At 37.7% G+C, this 19353-nt stretch overlaps 1 protein-coding gene across 1 annotated transcript; it reads left to right on the top strand.

Annotated features, from left to right (window-relative positions):
- The first annotated feature begins 1611 nt into the window (after positions 1-1611).
- On the top strand, positions 1612-16401 carry RSL24D1 (ribosomal L24 domain containing 1). The gene is made up of 6 exons (XM_034993789.1): positions 1612-1759; positions 6297-6410; positions 8287-8359; positions 12762-12825; positions 14692-14777; positions 15959-16401. The coding sequence occupies exons 1-6, from the start codon at positions 1679-1681 to the stop codon at positions 16030-16032; spliced, it is 492 nt and encodes a 163-aa protein (XP_034849680.1). The 5' UTR covers positions 1612-1678; the 3' UTR covers positions 16033-16401.
- Positions 16402-19353: the final 2952 nt, after the last annotated feature.

Here is a 19353-nt window from a genome sequence, read left to right as displayed (position 1 = left end):
CTCTTCTCTTCCACCTCTGCCCCAGGCTAACCCCTAGACTCATTATAATATATTTGCATTGCACTTTTTAGCCCCGCCCCATGGGCAAAGCTGCAATGACAGTTTGGTACAAACCTTGTAGGGTCAAAAACTCCCCCTCCCAACCCGTGAGAGGAGTCCCCCAAATGACTGGAAGCTGCCTCCATTAGAGACCGCGCCTCTATGAAGAAGACCCCCGCTCCTGTAAAAAGAAAGAACCCCTATAGTCTTAGGGCAGTTGCCACCTCTGGGCCAGCCTATTCTCCCACCTTGAGAGTATACTGTCCCTAATAAATTGCTTTCTGCATTCTATTTTCCTTCTATCTTTACTGGAGTGCAGAGCCTTAGGTAAATCTTTCGTGGGGAATCCAAGAATCGACACCTCCATTCACACAAGGTAGACTATCCTACCAGGAATATAAGGATGCTTATTATAACCAAAAATAGGAAACAAATGTCCATCCATAAGCGACCAATTAAAATGACACCTTCATATAATCGCACATACATACAAAACTAGGAAAAATAATGTTAGGGGCTCCTGTGTGGCTCAGTGGGTTAAGCTACCCACTCTTGATTTGGGCTCAGGTCCTGATCTTAGGGTCCTGGGATTGAGCCTGGTGAGGGGCTCCACACTCAGCAGGGTGTCTGCTGGAGGATTCCCTCTGCCCCTCATCACGCTCACGTGTGCTCTCTCTCTCTCAAATAAATACATCTTAAAAAAAAGAGAGAGAATATTAAATATTCATTGATAAAATATTTATGTGCTAGGAACTATTCTAGGTATTGGAGCTGTAGCTATAAACAAAAAGACAAAAATCCCTATCTTCATGGAGCTCTTATTCCAATAATAAGGGACAGATAACAGTGAGATGCACAGAAGGGTGGATAGGATGCTCATTAGTGTTAAAAAGAAGAGGGAGATGCAAGCACACAGAAATAAACATGTTTGTCTATGCACAGAACATCTTTGACAGGTAATAAAAGGAACCGATTGCCACCGGGAAGGAGGTCTCGAGGTCTGAGGAGGGAACCTTTGTTTCCTACGAAAATGTGTTTCTCACCACACGTATATTAATTAAAAGGGGGAGGAGAAAAGGTAAAAATCACTACAAGTCTTTCAAAAACTGTTGGTAACGTTCTCAGCCTCAGAGAATCGTATGCTTAGGTCGTGAGTCCGAAGTAGGTAGGTTCTCAATACCGCCACCCCGCTACGCTGGGGACGGCAATTAGGGGCGGGTAAAAGGGCAGGCAGTGGAAAAAGGAGTTCCTAGAGGCATCCCAGTGTGTGGAGAGTCGGCCGGGGACAAAGCACAAACCATACAAGATATGAGTAAATGCTGACGTCACAGGGTATGGTAGAGAGGAAAACGAGGCGCTGTGAGAACGACAAGGGAGAGCAGCGCCACGTTTCACTTCCTAAGAGCGAGGGTAGGGAGGCCGATTTTGCAGCTCTGCGCGTGCGCCAAACGGCAGCGCTTTTGGTCCCGCGGCCGCTGGGAGGCGCCGAAACGTTCGGACCTCCTTCCAAGGCCCTCAGGCGCGACGGACGCTCGCTTTTTCCGGGTCGGGTATTGAAGAGAATCACTTCCTGTGACGGAGCTACGTCACTTCCACTTAAGATCGGCGTCTGGTCAGTGGGCGTCCACGCGGTTTCAACATGCGTATTGAGAAGTGTTATTTCTGTTCGGGCCCTATCTACCCCGGCCACGGCATGATGTTTGTCCGCAACGATTGCAAGGTGAGACGCCCAGGACCAGCGCGCTCTCTGCGACGCTCCCGCGAGCGTGAGGCCGCGCCAGCTCGGCGCCGGCTCCTCCGGCGTCTGGGGCGTTTGGCTCGGGTTTTCCGCGCTGCCTTCACAAGAGGGTGATTTTACGAGGAGCTCTGGCCTTGTCCTGGACCTGGGGAATTTCTCCTTGTGGGTGTCCCGAACCGAGCTGGTCACCAGCCCAGCCTTGGGCAAGGTTGGCGGCGGTGAGGTTCCCCAGTTACTTGAGCCAGCGCAGAATGGAATCTAGGGGTGTGTTCGGGCAGTTTGGTCACTCTTGTACGTGAGTGAAGTTTCTGAATTCCGTAAATTTTGTTGAATGTATGCCCAGTCAAGCATCATTGCTAAGATCGGTGTCCATAGAGATGAGTAAGTCTTGGGGATGTCCGTGACGTGTAGAGGTTGACTTGAAAGGTTGCGTGTGGCTTCGTAGTAGTTACGTATTACGAAGGCGGGCGCAGGTGAGTTGGGGAGGGTCAGATATGAAAAGGCTCAGAAAGGAGATGTCATTTATCCTGGATTTGAATGTTGCGTAAAAAAGGAGAGTACATTCTAGGTGGAAGTAAAGTGAACGGTTGAGTAGAGGCTCAGCGAAGCAGTCTAAGGAAGTGAGTGGATTGTATATCGCGATAGAGGCTTGGGGTAAGGCTATAAATACACATGTAAGTCTGTATATAAAAAGATACGTACATAAACGTAAAATATAGGGCGCCTGGGTAGCTCAGACGTTAAGCGTCTGCCTTCGGCTCGGGTCATGATCCCAGGGTCCCAGTGTTTTGGCTTGTGATATATACACACAGGTTTGTGATCTGTATACACAGTTTGAAATGTTTATACCTCATTTTGACCTTTTTTTAATGGGTTACATCTTCTAGGTATGATAATTCAACTTAAGATTCTTTGTCAAGATCCATGTACTCCAAAGTAGTACTTTTTCTCTTCAGATTTCCTCTACATGTACAAATTGCAGTGTGTTCTAAGACATTACAATGTAATAAAATATGTATTTTAGACTTCTACTGAGTCCCAGTAAGCCATTTCAGGGGCACATTGAAGCCTCATTAAATCATAAGTTAGCACTGATAAAGGGTCGTATCTTCTGGGATAAAGCAGATGGGAAGCCTGCTTCTCCCTCTCCCACTCCCCCTGCTTGTGTTCCCTCTCTTGCTGTATCTATCTCTGTCAAATGAATAAATAAAATCTTTAAAAAAAAAAACAAAATATAGGGCGCCTGGGTGGCTCAGTTGGTTAAGCGACTGCTTTCTGCTCAGGTCATGATCCTGGAGTCCCTGGATCGAGTCCCGCATCGGGCTCCCTGCTCAGCGAGGAGCCTGCTTCTCCCTCTGACCCTCCCCCAGCTCGTGTGCTCTCTCTCTCTCATTCTCTCAGTCTCAAATAAATAAATAAAATCTTTAAAAAAAAAACCAAAACCAAAATATAAACATAATTATGAGGCCTGGTTGCGATAGACTTTGATACATGAATTTGTCTTATGGTAGAATGAATCTCATTCTATGTTTATTTAACACATTGTTTCTCAGAATTCGACCTTTCATATTTGCTTCTGAATCACTGGGCACTTGTAAAAAAAAAAGATTCCTCGTTTCCACTAGATCTATTAAATTGGTATCTTTTTGGGGAGGAGAAGAGGACCTAGGACTCTCTATTTAACAGGTGATTTTGATATGCCAAGGAATTACAGATCCTATGTCATCACCTTATATCTCTTATAGACTGAAGATATCAACGTCATTTATTAGGAGCAAGGGGTTCCTGCGGAAAATGTGGGACGAAAGCTAGGTTTGGGAACTTGAAAGAACATGCAGAAGATTTTTGAATACCTGCTCTCAGGAACATGATAAAAAGTTTATAGAAACGAACTAAATGATTGTTAGGTTGGCATTTAATTCACAGTGGGCACTATGGCTTTGTAGATGATCTGGTCATCATAATTTTATGATTTTTGTCGAGCAGTGCTTCTCAGGTGGGTATAGGAATTAGAACAACACATCATGGGAGCTATCTAGAGTTGGGTGGTAATCTGGCAGACACAGTGGAAGTTCATGTTGATGAGGAAGTCTGTATTGCTAGCAAGGACAGGTTTGAATTGGCTGGGAGCCAGCTTACTCTTGGGAATATCAGTGGATCCAAAATAGAGTTGGCTGGGGATATAAGAAGCAGAGGCCCTGAAGCACTAAGGAAGATAGGTATCTCATTTTTTTCTGTGTTAGTGATTCCCAGATCTGTGTCTTTTTAGCTCTAGTCTGAATTTTCCACTGGATGGGGAAATCCTGTTTGTACTTAACAGTGAGCCTACTGAAAGAGTTCCTAATTACCTCAAATCTTTTATTGTTTCTGAGTTAATACCACTGTCATATGCCTAGACAGTTTTGCTAGAAATGTGAGTCATCTTTGAACCTTTCACCTTTAATTTAGTTATCAAGTCTTATCCATCTGCCTGTGCAGAGGATGGTGGTCTTTGTTTTTTTTCTGCCCTCCCACTCTGGTTCCAGATTAGGCACTGGTCACTTTTATAGCCTCCTAACCAGTCTTTCTGCCCTTTTCCTCTTAGCTTTTGAGACTGTTTTTCATAGAAACCTCCCCTCTTACGCTTCTTGGGTAGCTTCGTAATGGTAGAATTAGTGTTAATGTTCCGTATTTTCATATACTTTGCAAACATAAAAAAATACAGGCACCCTTAATGAGTCCTTAATAAGTGTTCAATCAGTGGAATATAGGAAAGAGTTGAACTTTGAAGCTGAAGTATTAGATCATTTGTTGAAAACCGAGGATGATGTTAGAGGACTAGCTTAAAAGGGAAACTTGGCGCCTATGAAGTTTTGCCTCACAATCCATCCATCACCTACACCATATATTTAACCACTCCCTTATTTTGTATTTCCATATTGCTTAAACATGTATCATTGTATGTATTGTGTATGCCCTATCCTGATTTCAATGTCTCCTTTGTAAATTGAGACTATACAATGCTAGCCTAAGCTTCTCAGGGTAGAATACCATATTTTAATTATTCTTGTATCTCTAGCACCTGATAATATCAGATACATAGTAGATCCTTCTTATTTGTTGATTGAATTCCCTTCACATCTCCAGTGATTCCATTCTCTTCAGGTACTTCATTGTCTTTTTTAGTTAACATCTATTAGATACAGAGTTCAAGTAGACTTCTCTATCTTTCCATTGGCTCTGTTTGGAATTGAGGAGACCCAGGACAAGTACAGACATCTCATTTGGTATATCTCAGAAATGAGGACTTGTCTAGGAGTTACCTAGTAAGTATTAAACATAGGAGGCTTTTACTTAAAAAGGTAATAGTCCCTTTGGGCTGAAAATACAAAAAAAAAAAAAAAAATTACTGATAATGAATTCATAGTGGGGTACTCCAGGAGACCTACTTGTATTCATATATTTCTGTTTGCTTTGAAACTAATTCAACAATATAGACGTGTTTTGACTCCTGTCCTCTCTAGGAGGTACTGACCTGGATCAGATTAAACTAGTATTATACTGTTTCTAAGAAAACTGTGTCCTAGTGTGTATAGGGACCTGCTTGAATTCCCCCATAGAACAGAGTGTACATAAAATGAAAAGTATTTTGGTTTGTGATATATACACACAGGTTTGTGATCTATATACACAATTTGAAATGTTTATACCTCATTTTGATCTTTTTTTAATGGGTCACATCTTCTAGGTATGATAATTCAACTTAAGATCTTTGTCAAGATCCATGTACTCCAAAGTAGTACTTTTTCTCTTCAGATTTCCTCTACATGTACAAATTGCAGTGTGTTTTAAGACATTACAAAGTAATACGTATTTTAGACTTCTACTGAGTCCCAGTAAGCCATTTCAGGGGCACATTGAAGTATCATTAAATCATAAGTTAGCACTGATGAAGGGTCATATCTTCTGGGATAAAGGTGTAAAGAATTAAAGTATTGAAGAATTTTCCTAGTAGACCTATAAATAAATACTTTAGAACACAAATCTATACCCAGTGTTAGTTGCTTTTTGAAATTATTTTGTGCTTTTAACAAAAAGGATAGAACCAAAGGAGTTTCAGAATAGGTGTTTGAAGCTTTCACCCCCATTGAGGTATATAGCAATTGAAATTTGAGAATTATTGTTAAGTAGGAAGGGATTTAAATAAATGACTTTCCTTGAAACCATTGTTACTATTCAAGATGATTATAAGGTTTTACTGTTAATATATAAAAATGGCTGGTAGTTTTTAACCATATATTTGGGGCCCTTCAGCCATTAGTTGTGATGATATTTGATAGTTAAATAATAGTCAAAAATAGTTCAGTTTACATTTAATCTTACATGTCTCACATATTTCTAAATGGTGTAAGTAGAAGGAATTGTTAGTGAGAACCATTGTCATTTCTCAGACTTTTTATTATATTTTGTCTGGCATGCATAACATCCTAGGATAGAAACATTCTTAATGTTGACTCCATTATTTTAACTTTTCTTGTAGGTATTCAGATTCTGTAAATCCAAGTGTCATAAAAACTTTAAAAAGAAGCGGAATCCTCGCAAGGTCAGGTGGACTAAAGCATTCCGTAAAGCAGCTGGTAAAGAGCTTACAGTGGTGAGTATAGTTAATTTTAACTTTTGTGTGGGAGGGTTATTATTAGGTATTAAATGTAATTTAACTATAACAAGACTTTCTATGATAAGATTGGTGAGTGATTTATTTGTATTTGGCTATTGTAATAATATTCTCACATAATCCTAAAAACCATAAATCTGTAGAATTCTGTAAAGGAAAAAAATTCCTAATTCAATTTATGGAAGTGATTTTCCTTATTCTCAAAAAACCATTTTTTAGCTCCTGTAAACAAAAGGGAAAATCATTTAAATGGATTGGGGTGAAGTTAGAAATTACTACTCAAGGATTTTGAGAGGAAGCTAAGAGATAAAAGGATTCCTGAATACCATTGAAGGCTCTGATGAGATTTGTTGTAGACTCATTTGTTAGTTTCTGGATTTCCTTACAGGACTTTGAGAGCAGAGAAGTGTGTTGATTGAAGGAGGAATAGTGGGAAGTCAGGGGTGAGGGAATTTCATGCATGAGTGTCCATCATCAGGTTGTTGTTACTGAGTTGGTAGAAGGGCCTGGTGAAACTTGTCCACATTTGACCCCTATAAAGGGAGGACGTGAAAGCTGCTGCACAAGCTACCTTTGAAGGAGGAAGACCTTTAAACTGTTCCTTCCCTCCATGACTTCCTCTTTCCCACCTCTCTACTCCTTTAAGGGCAGTTTCTAAGCAGTTGCTATGAAGCCCCTTCCTGGCTTCATTTTCAACGAATGGGAAGAATATGTTTTGACAAGATGCAAAGCCAAATCACATTTATTTTTTTTTAAGATTTTATTTATTTATTTGACAGAGCGAGAGAGCACAAGCAGGGGGAACAGTAGAGGGAGAGGGAGAAGCAGGCTCCCCGCCAAGCAGGGAGCCCGATGCGGGACTCGATCCCAGGATCCTGGGATCATGACCTGAGCCGAAGGCAGATGCTTAACCATCTGAGCCACTCAGGCGCCCCCCAAATCACAATTATTGTCACAAAAATAATTTCCAGTATGGACAAGAATAAACAGCACTTCAAACGCAAGTGACAACTGCATGAGTGAAGAAAGGATGCCAGTCACAGTCATTTGCTGGTGACCAGTTACCTTGTCATTGCTGAGGTTATTGTGATTGAACAGGTCATGTGTGTATAATGAAATAGGTAAATACAGAGTTAGTGCTGTTCCATTTGCCTATCTCAGATAAATTTGAAAACTAAGAAATAGACCTGTAGTTTTTCTAAGAAACCTGTAGCGTTTCTAAAATTGTTTCACATGTTTTAAGGTAAATAGGATTTATTAAGGGTCAAAATACCAACTACATTTAGAGGGGACCTGAAAAATTTCTGGGAGAAAATTTGTCATGCAGGGCAGCACCACATTTGAAGATGTGTAGTTGTACACCTTTATGCTATAATAAAGGTATATAAATACTGAAATATATAAACATGATAGGTATATAGGTTGCACAATATGAAGTTCTCAATGTTTAACTCTTTTTTGATCTATGAAAAGTGGTAATTCATATGGTTCAGCCTAATAGAAAGTTTTCTGCCTGTGAGTCTCATCTAGGAATGGGAAATTAGGGAAGCCTCTTCAGTTTGTTTGAAATCTCCGTGATTGTTATATGACCCTCTGAAGAATGGGGCTGATACCCTCCTCCTCTTTTCTTAAAAATTACTTGTATATAGATTGATATTTTCAGTAGGGCTGTCTTGTATATCTGGTGTGTAAAGGAGAAGTAGTATGAAAACTTCTGCGTTTGCTAGGGTCACCCTGGGGAAATCTTAATATGTGTCTGTGGTTTGAAACACAACTCTTGTGACAAGGAGGGTAAGTTTTTAAGAAATGTTTCTTTTGTATCTCTCTTAAAACCATATTTTCCCCTTTCTTACAGGATAATTCATTTGAATTTGAAAAACGTAGAAATGAACCTGTCAAATACCAGCGAGAGTTATGGAATAAAACTAGTAAGTTACAAAGAATTATCAAGAATTTTCAGGAGAGATTATTTTGGGATATTACTTTGAATTTAATGTTTAAATATGAATATTCTTTTCATTGGTTAGCTTTTATTCTTAATTTTCATTTTAATGGTTCTGTTGTAGTTGCATCTTTTATGATAAGCTGCCCCAAATTTTTTTCAGAATTGGCTCATATATCCATTATAAAAATAACGTAGGGGCTCCTAGGTGGCTCAGTTAGTTAAGCGACCAACTATTGGTTTCAGCTCAGGTCATGCTCTCCGGGTCGTGGGATCGAGCCCCACGTTGGGCTCTGCACTCAGTGTGGAGTCTGCTGGAGATTCTCTCCTCCTCCCTCTGCTCCCCTGCTCACTCCTCTTTAAAATAAATAAAATCTTTAAAAAAGTGTAATTATTAGATTCGATATTATTTGGAGTGTCTATACAGAGATATAAAAAGATCTAAAAATCTGAGAAGAATAGAGGTGGAGAATTCTTTTTTGGGGTGAGTGTGGCATAGTTAAAATATACACAAAACCTAACATACTTTACAAGTTTAAATAATTTGGTTTAGGGATATAAACATTATATTCTGTATACCTTATGAAATGTAATGCTTCTGTAAAATTAAAAAGTACAGCACTTAAGGTGATAATTATATTTCCTAAGAGAACTTCTAAGTGCATGACTTAGGTATAAATCAAGCTATAGGCTACTGAAGTTAAAAGCAAGGATAACTAGTCCTTGTCTTTTTTCATTTTTCTGAAGCAGGCAGAGACTAATGAAAAAAATAATCCCATATGTAGTAAAACTAAATTCCTTAAGCTAGCTTGTAGATGCCCCTATGTGTGTGTTTGAGGCCCTTGGCCTTGACTTTTCTTCTCCCTGCAGCTGTCTTATGCAGTCTTTAGCCATTTCTAGGCTTGGGTGTAGAGGTGATATAGTTGGTTTGTTAATTAGAAGTCCCCAGGGCTCCGAGTCCTGTAGACTTTATCAGTTTTTTTTTTTCTTTTAAGATTTTATTTATTTGACAGAGAGTGGGGGGAGGGGAATGGGAGAGAGCAAAGCAGGCTCCCTGCTGAGCAGGCCCCCCTCCCTCCCCCTTTCTCAATGCAGGGCTCAATCCCAAAACCCTGGAATCATGACCTGAGCTGAAGGCATACACTTAACCGACTGAGCCACCCAGGTGCCCCGACTTTATCAGATTTGAATGGATCATAGGCAGGGCATCCTTTTCATCACCTTTTGCCCAGTCATAGCACTGCAGGGGAGGAATTGAAAAATTAGGGTCTTTGTGGTAGTATTTGTGACCCTCTAAAACTTTTTATCTTTCTAGACCATGTGGAGAAATCAGAATCCAGTTTTGGAATTGCATTTTCCACATGGCCTTAAGTATTTTGCCTTTTTGTGTTTTGTTTTTTTAAATAAAGTCTTTCCTTCTGTTTTGTAATTAGAGGAAGAGTTAATTTCTGAAAAGTTGATTTTACTAGGTTTATTTGGTAAGGAAATAACACTGATTCAAACTCAAGGATTTCTGGAGAGATTAATAGGATTTTTTTTTTTAATTGAGGTATAATTGACATATAACATTTGTTTAAGATGTACAACATAATGATTTGATATTTGCATATATTGTGAAATGATCACAGTAAGTCTAGTTAACATCTATCACCACACATTTTTGATAAGAATTCTTATGATTCTAAAAGGCAAACTTGTCAAGGACATTATTAGAAGGTCCTAAAGCATTTCTGTATCCCATAGAATTTTATTTAATTTTGGCCTTTGTTTTCTTTTTTGTTACTATCTGGTAGCCGCTTCAGATTTGATTTCCCACAACCCCTATTTCAATATCATAGGTCTGTAAGCTAATCTGTTGACAATAGTTTTATATTCATTGCTTACATTTTTGAATCATGTGAAGATGTGGACTGAGCAACCTTTGTTAAGATGCTGATGTCAATAGTAGGAGAACTTCAAAAACAAGAATACTGGGAAGAATAGTTTGTTTTTATCCGTCATGTCTCTGTATTTCAGATCAGTTTTTTAACATCAGGTGCTTCTTGCATTTAAAATTTTCTAGTAATCTGGAATATTCGGAAATACAGTGTCTTACTGTTTGGAAAGGATTTACCTGCCACTTCTTTGTTTATTTCCCTGCTGAGTAACTTTAAGGTATAGAAATACTTTTGAGTACTAGATCTTGGTCTTATCAATTTTTGTTGAAAGGCAAAGAAAGGAAAACTTATATATCTAGCATATTTAGCATGTGCAGATTTAGAGTTGACTTTCTCTTAGACTGTTCATACAAACATCATAGTAATACCAGCGGCCCCATGGGGCCTTCTGGGGAGTCTTGTTAAAATGCAGATTTTGATATAGCATGTCTGGGTGGAGCCTAAGATTCTGCATTTCTAACAAGCTCTCAGATGATGCCAATGTTGCTGGACCCCAGATTACACTTAAATGTGTTGGGTTTTTGTTGCTGTTGTTGTATTTACTTATTTTTAAGATGTTATTAGTGAGTGAGCATGAGCAGGGGGCAAGGGCAGAGGGAGAGGGAGAAGCAGACTCCCCAATGACCAAGGAGCCCGATGTGGGGCTTGATCCCAGAACCCTGAGATCATGACCTGAGCCAAAGGCAGACACTTAACTGACTGAGCTTACCCAGGCATCCTACACTTAAATGTTTTTATTTGACTTAATTTTAAACTGAACAGAAGAGTTGCAGAATTCCTTCACCCAGATTCCTCAAATAACATTTTACTAAATTTACCCATTTTCTCTCTCCTTTTCTTTCCTTCTATAATTTTCTGAACTTTAAGTTATATACATAAGGGGCACCTGGCAATACATAGTGCTTTTGTCCCTAAGTAGTTTAATAGAACTAAAAAAAATTGAATATTTCCTAAAACATAGAACATTCTCCTACATAACTATAGTGCAGTTATTAAAGTCAAGAAATTAGCATTGATACAGTATGATCATCTAATCTCAGACCTGTGTAAGAATAATACATGCCCTGGGGCATCTGGGCGGCTCAGTTGTTGGGCGTTTGCCTTCGGCCTGGGTCGTGATCCCAGGGTGCTGGGATCAAGCCCCGTGTGGGGCTCCCAGCTCGGTGGGAAGCCTGCTTCTCCCTCTCCCACTCCCCCTGCTTGTGTTCCCTCTCTTGCTGTGTCTTTCTCTGCCAAATAAATAAAATCTTAAAAAAAAAAAAAAAATAGTACATGCCCTCTTTGAAATTTTAATAGTTTGCGAATTTTTATATTTCATGACATTGATAGTTTTGAAGAGTATGTTTCAAGCATTTGGTATAAAATCCCTTAATTAGCTTTTGTCTGATGCTGCCTCAAGATTAGAGTTGGGTATTGTACATTTGGTAGGAGTACTATAGATGTGATGCTGAGTTCTTATCATTGTGTCCTGCCAGGAGGCATATGCTACCCATTGGGGTCGTATTACGGGCCATGTTAACTTTGATCATTGGTTAAGGTGGTAGGTTTCTTCACTGTAAAGTTAGTATTTTATCCTTTGTAATTAGTAAGTATATTGTGGGGAGATATTTTAAGAGTATGTGAATATCCTGCTCTTCTTCAGAGCCATAGAATGTAAGAAGTTAGATTGGGAGTGTGTGCCCAATATGGCAGCCACAGGGGCTGCTGAGCACTTAAAGTGTGGTTAGTCTGAATCCAAATTTGCTGTAAATGTAAAGTACGTGATTTTTGAGGACTTCATATGAAAACAAGCATAAAATAACCTCAGTTAATTTTTATATTATGTTGAAATGACAGTATTTTGGATATATTGGGTTAAACAAAATCTGTTATTAGATTTTGACCTGTTCCTTATTTTTTACGGTGGCTGCCAGAAAATTTAAAATTATATATGTGGTTTGTCTTAGTGCTGGAATAGATTCTAGAGTGTATTTGGATTCAGCTTCTCTACACATTTCCCAGAACAGTTGGATTTTAGTGGTTGGGAATATGGTAAAGTGATTGGTTCATTCTACCAATATTCATCATGTGCAGATCATATCCCAGACACTTGAAATAGTACTTATGCCCAGAATGGTGCTTTTATTAATGGAGAGGACAAACTAAGAAGGGATAAGTTGCCATTAATCCCGATTCTCTGTAAAGTTTGAGAAGCATTGGGCTGGTTTAAAGTAGAAGGAAAATTTAGTAGCAGTAAAGGCTTTTGTAAAATAAAAATAGAGATATATTTGCGAAAGATAAATGGTGATGTCAGCCAAGAGTATTTACCTTCTTAAGCTGTTTTAGTAGGGATTGTTTTTGCAGTGAGTTTTTCATTTCATCCATTTCTAAATGAGAATAAAGGGGAATGATCGTTAAAGCTCTTGCTTGGATGTGCAAAAATTTGCTAACTCTTATGAATTTTTATTGTAGTTGATGCAATGAAGAGAGTTGAAGAGATCAAACAGAAGCGCCAAGCTAAATTTATAATGAACAGGTATGAATGAATATATGTATCAAGTAACTGTTGGAAAAATAATTACTAGTAGGGATCCAGATATTTTTTTTTTTCCACTTTTTGTTTTCACATAACCTCAGAAAATTAAAGAAATTAATAGTATAAAGAACTTTTGTATATTCTTTACTGTATCCTTATCTCTATAGTAAGTTGAAGACATGATGCCCTTTTCCTGAGTATTTTTCAGTGTATATATTCTAAAAATAAGAGCATGCTCTTATATAACCATAGTATAGTTACCAAAATCAGGAAATTAACATTGAACAATACTATTATATATAACCTACAGACCTTAGATTTCACCAGTTCCAGGCATTTTCTTTATAGCAACAGAAAATCCTGGATCTTGCATTGCATTTAGTGGCTATATCTCCTCAAGCTCTTTTAATCTGGACACTTTCTCATCTTTGTCTTATATGACACTGACATCTTTGAAGAGTACAGGTCAGTTATTTTATAGAATGTTCCTCAGTTTGTGTTTGTCTAATGTTTCCTCATGATTAGATTCAGGTTAGGTATTTTGGCCAGAATATCATAGAAATGATACATAAGAAGGACATACATATTAGGAAGCACATGTTGTCCCAAGTGACTGATCACTTGGTTAAGGAGTATCCGTCAGTTTTCTCCTTTGGAAAGCTTTTCCCCCTCCTTTTTAATCATATCTTAGGGGAAATACTTTGACACTCTGTACAAAGAGTCCCTTATTTCTCAAACTGGTGCCTACTGGTGTTAGCATCCAGTAGAGTCTTGTCTGAATCTGTTACTATATTGTTGCCAAATGGTGATTTTTCTAATTCAGTAATTTCTTTTACACTTGTTAGTTGGCTTTCCCATATAAAAGAACTTTTCCCTTTTCCAATTTCAGAATGTATTCCTTTATTAATTATTCATATGTCTGTGTATTCAATTATTTGTCATTATTTTGATGTTCCAAGTGCTCCACATTGGCCAGTGGGAGTTCCTTCAGGCAGGCTTCCATGTCATTTTGATAATCTCATTTTTTTTGGGATGCTTTCTTGCTTTATGGCTAACAAGATGTAGCCTTATCTTGGACTTCGCTGGCCCCAGCCTAGAATTGTTTTTTTTTTTTTTTTAAAGATTTTCTTTATTTGATAGAGACACAACGAGAGAGGGAACACAAGCAGGGGGAGTGGGAGAGGGAGAAGCAGGCTTCCCAGCGAGCAGGGAGCCTGATGCGGGTCTTGATCCCAGCACCCTGGGATCATGACAAATGCCTAATGACTGAACCACCCAGGCGCCCCTAAAATTGGTTATTTCTTTAGAGTTACTTATTTTTGATCTCATCTCTACTTAAGTGTGCCATAGAAAAGCATGTGCAAACAGCTTTCTGGCTTTAAAAAAAATGAAGCGTTACAAAAAGGAAGCCTAAATGTTTGGGGAAGACTGTTAGCATGTCTGTCTAAAATGAATGTCTTATGTTTTGTGTTCTTACAATTACTGACTTAAAAAAATTAGGTAACACAATGTATTCTCAGTTTGAGGAGAAAAACATCTAGGCACTTTAGCAATTAGAGATTTACACTATATTTGTATAATAGACATTGATGTCTGAGATTTAATTCTTCCCTTCAATCACATTTCTTCATTCATTCAGCGAATATATATTAATCTCCACATTATTCCCAACTAAGTTAGGGATACAATCAATGAATAAGTTGGTAGTGTAGAAATCCTAATTTGTTAAGCTTATTAGGAACTAGAAAATAATTCTGAGTTCTCATTGCTCATCTATGTGGCTAATAAAATTTATAAATTATGAATTAATGTCTTTTAAAGAAGTTAAAGTAACTGAAAATTTGGCTTTGATATGTTTTATCCTAGATTAAAGAAAAATAAAGAATTACAGAAAGTTCAGGACATCAAAGAAGTCAAGCAAAACATTCATCTTATCCGGGCCCCTCTTGCAGGTAAGTACATTACATAGGAGTTCTCTTTCAGTAGAGAGCTGAAAAATCTACATTGTTGTAGTCTATGTAAATGGGTATCAGTCAACTTTTTATGGGTATTTTTTTATGTAAATACCTCATTTATGATATGACTTGGTTTTTAAAAATATGATTTATACAGTGTATTTCCCAGTTCCAATTTTATTGCATATGGTATTTCTTTTCCCCCTTCATAAAATCATATTCCATAAGGTAGTCATAAAGATTCGAGTAATTTCATAGATTTTGCTTCATACTTGCTTTTATTAAGAACAGTGTTTTGTAGGAGTGGTTTTCTTACTTTGGTTGGAATGGGAATTACTTGGGGGAATTTAGTATAAATACAGAGGCCCAGGCCTTTTGAGTCTGAGCTTTGGTTCCTTAGTAGCTCCCTGGGTTCAGATACTGATTTTGATACTCAAGTTTGAGAACTGCTGTTTTGTATTAAAACATTTTTTGTGTGTAACTTGCCTGTAGTCACCCATTTGGGCAGCTTTTTGTGTGCATAGTTTCTTTTGTGAGGTGCTGGAAAACCAGTTTTCTCCTCAGCTGGCACCGGATACCATCTGTTATGTAATTTACTTATGCAGATTACCTAAGGGAGAGAAATTTTCGTGAGATTTAGTTCAGTTGATTCCTGAATGATTCCATGCCTAAACTTTAATAAAGGTCAAATTCTGAAACTGCACGTTGAATAGATTTATGTAAAAGTCTTAAATAGGTTAATTTTTGTACCAAATTTTATTAAAACAAAAATAGGCAAAAATCCTTCAGCATTATTTCATAATTTCATAATTTTATGTATAGGCGATAATGAACTGACCCCAAAACAACAGGAATGAACCATTATTTAACTTTGTAGGTAACCCTCTGAGGGGAGGTAATCCAGAGGGCCAGGGTTCCAATCCTAGCTCTGACTTACTGGGCTTACTTAGTGATTTGGTCCAATTTCATTTGTCTCTGGGTCTCCGTTCTCTCATATTTAAAATGCAGGTTGTTAGGAGGGTGAAGTGAACAAATGTGTATGGAATGCTTACTTTATGCATGGCATATTGTAAGACCTGTGTAAGTTTAGTTACTCTTCTTAAATTTCTTAGAAAGTGTTCATATGAGTTTGGCAAGGTCACATTGAATTGATAGTTTTTTGTTTTTTTTTTTTTAAGGCAAAGGAAAGCAGCTGGAAGAAAAAATGGTGCAGAAATTACAAGAGGATGTGGACATGGAAGATATTTCTTAAAAATCTCACTAACTTTCTATAAGTGTATTTGAAAATCTCTTTAGGAGACTAAGAACTTCTGAATTATCAATTTATATCTTAAGTAAGGTCACTCAAATGAAAGGTAATTAAAAATGCATCTCTCCTACATTGCTGTCTGTAAAACATCAGATATTATGGATGTTAGATTGCATCTCCATTGTTAAATCTTCACTGAGAGTTTACATTTACGTAAGTTGTGCAAATTCTCTTTGTAAATACAGAGTGAAGTGTGGACATAAACAATGGTCCTGCCATTTGGATAGTGGCACTAGGCAGATTTATGTGTGAACTAATGACAAAAATTCATGGCTAGCAATATGTACAATAAATTTTCTTTGCAGTAAAATATTCCCTATATTAATAATACAGAAAGGGGGCTTACAACAAGGAACTAAATCTGTATGATAATTAGTTGCAAGTAATCTTTTGGTTTCTTAGCATCTTTGAAGAGCATATTGGCCTCACATATTGAAACCTAATTATGTTATACTGTTTTCACCTACTTTAACTGTTTTGATAGGCAGCTTTTTTTTTTTTTTTTTTAAAGATTTTTTATTTATTTATTTGAGAGAGAGAATGAGACAGAGAGCATGAGAGAGGGGAGGGTCAGAGGGAGCAGCAGACTCCCCACTGAGCAGGGAGCCCGATGCAGGACTCGATCCTGGGACTCCATGACCTGAGCCGAAGGCAGCCGCTTAACCGGCTGAGCCACCCAGGCGCCCTGATAGGCAGCTTTTAATGTTGGGGATGAGAGCTGAATAGTGTGCTCCTGAAATGGCACCATATACTTTATACTTTGGAGAATACTTAACTCTGAGATTCCTGATAGAACCAGATATATTTTTCCAGCATAGCAATGATTTAGAAGCAAAGGAATCGCAGTGCCTTTTAAAATAGGTTGTGTGGTTTTCTTTTATGAAGCTCCTAATTGTTTTTGGATAATAAAATTTATGGTTTTAGCATCACAGATTATTTGCACATAAGATCCTGTTTTTCTAAAGTAAGTACAAGTTTTTTGTTTAAAAGGTACTAAAAAAAGTATTAATTAGTGGGAAGAAAATAACCCCCTCCCTCCCACATACTACTGAAGCAGGAGATACATTTTTAATTAAAAATATGTACTGAATGTTTAATGTTTTTATATTTCTACATTATTTGCAACTTTAAGGATAGTAAGTAACTCAGTTTTTATGTTTTTTGAGGACAGAACTTAGAATAAATTATAATCTTAGGGTTATAAAGAAATGACTAAATTTTTATTTCAGTATTAGTGAAAAAGTGATCACTGGACCAGGTGTTAGAAGACCTGAATTCCAGTGTGGCTTTTGCCTTTGTGTTATTTGTAAAATATAGCTCATTTGTAAACAACTTTATTGATAAAACAATTAGGGGAAATGATATATGAAACCAAAGACATTTGTTAAATTACTTGAAGTTTTCACTCCATAGATTTATGTTTGCTTTAATAGAGACATGTTTAAGATTACCTATTGCTAGCAGATTTCCTACCTTGTTAGTTAGCAAGCTATTGCCTTGAGACCATCAATTTGGGAAATTGAGCTAAAAGGAAGAACTGACATTGCATCTCAGGTTTGACATCCTGACAGTTCTCTTAAATGTCAGGAATTCATAGTATTTTGAGACCCCTCCCCCCAGATATCATCATAAACTATATGGATGCAGATGCCACAGTGTCACCCCTGCAGCTCTCTAAACTTGGTTGGATCACTGACTTGTCCCTTTAAAATGTTGCCTGAGAAGGGGCATGGTACAATGGTATTGTTTCTATTTGTCTGATTGAGACCTCTGCTGGGCAGTTAGTGTAACACAAAAGCATAAAATTTTCCGGGCACTTGATACACAGAACTTTTATATTCTCTCGTTGCTCTAGGGTAATAAAGCATTGGAAGTCATAGAAAAGAAGTTCCTTATACATTTGCCTTTCAAAACCCTGTAGGGTAGCAGAAAAAAACATTAAGAGGCACTTGGCTGGTTAAGTCAATACAGCATGCAACTCATGATGTCGGGGTTGTGAGTTCTGCCCCACCTTGGGTGTAGAGTATACTTAAAGAAAACTTACTAAATCTTGTTTCTTAAAAATATAAAACCTTGAAAGATGTTATCTTGTAGAAAGAAGTTCCATAAGGACTCGCCCATTTCCTAACATCCTGTGAAGTAGTACTCTCTTTTTATAGATGCCAACATTTTTAGGTAACTTGCCTTTTTATCACACAGAAGATGGAGGAGGTAGCAATTTATATTCATCCAAGTGCCTGTGTCTAGAAGGGATTTATCCAGAGCCTTAGATCCAGTCTTCACAAGTCCCACTGATGGCTGTAAGAGAGGAGTGTAAGTTACTTGAGTTTTCTCAGCTTGACTGTGCCTTGATTCCTTCATTGGAAAAATGGAAATGATAATATGGCTAACCTCAGGATTGTTTATGAGAATCCAATTAGGTAATACATGAAAATCATCATATCAAGGCCACTACCATAGTGGGTGGTGTTAAAATGTTAGCTGTTAGGATTGGCTATGTGACCACACAAAACTCACAGCCGTGGGCTTTGCCTCGGGACAAAGGTGGAGGATAATAGTGTTTGGGAATAGATATGGCTAAATTGAATTGTAGACTGCACTGCAGACAGGATTGCATAGGGTTTAAAATGTTAGTTTTAGCTTTTAATGTCACTTAGAAAATTCACTTATTAAGAGGACCTTACTTCCCATTTTCTGTTATGAAGATTGGGAGGGGCAATACATTTCCTCCTTGTCAGCTAGTAGTTTAAACAGTGAATTGTCATCCATAATTCTAAGGGCTAATTTATATAGAGGAACTTATTTTTCCCTTTGTCCCTTAGCTTACACTTTAAATTTAAAAGATTAAAAAAAGACATCACACTCTAATTACAAAGATTTGTAGTGTAAATTCTAATATTGAATGAAGACTACTACCTTGTAAAAATTAACACTGTAGCCTGCTGAATTAAAAGTGTTGGTAAGGGGGAAAATTGGTATCAAAAAAGAGAGACCCAATTTCAAAGTCTGTAGGAAGAATTGTCCAAAAATCAACAGTCTTTTATTTATATGTAAAAAATCGAAAAGGTAACTCAGAAATTTTGCCCTGCATGTCTTTATATTGAATATCAATTAGCCTCATGTTGATTTGAATCATTTATGTCTGTTGATGAATTTCTTTTTAAGGAAGTGACCTTTTTCTTAAGAATGTATTCTTATGTTCTGAATGTAAAAATCTCTACCTTCTGGTGCCACTACTTGAGCCTCTGGTTTAAGCTGTTCTCC

The sequence above is a fragment of the Mirounga leonina genome, unplaced genomic scaffold (genome assembly GCF_011800145.1).
Source record: "Mirounga leonina isolate KUSES-001 unplaced genomic scaffold, KU_Mleo_1.0 Mir_91, whole genome shotgun sequence".
Lineage (NCBI taxonomy): Eukaryota > Metazoa > Chordata > Mammalia > Carnivora > Phocidae > Mirounga > Mirounga leonina.
This window is presented reverse-complemented; position numbering and strand designations above follow the sequence as displayed.

Coding starts and splice junctions, on each gene's coding strand:
- RSL24D1 (XM_034993789.1), top strand. CDS start 1,679: ATGCGTATTGAGAAGTGTTATTTCTGTTCGGGCCCTATCTACCCCGGC. Junction 6,411..8,286: donor CTGGTAAAGAGCTTACAGTG/GTGAGTATAGTT, acceptor CCTTTCTTACAG/GATAATTCATTTGAATTTGA. Junction 14,778..15,958: donor TATCCGGGCCCCTCTTGCAG/GTAAGTACATTA, acceptor TTTTTTTTTAAG/GCAAAGGAAAGCAGCTGGAA.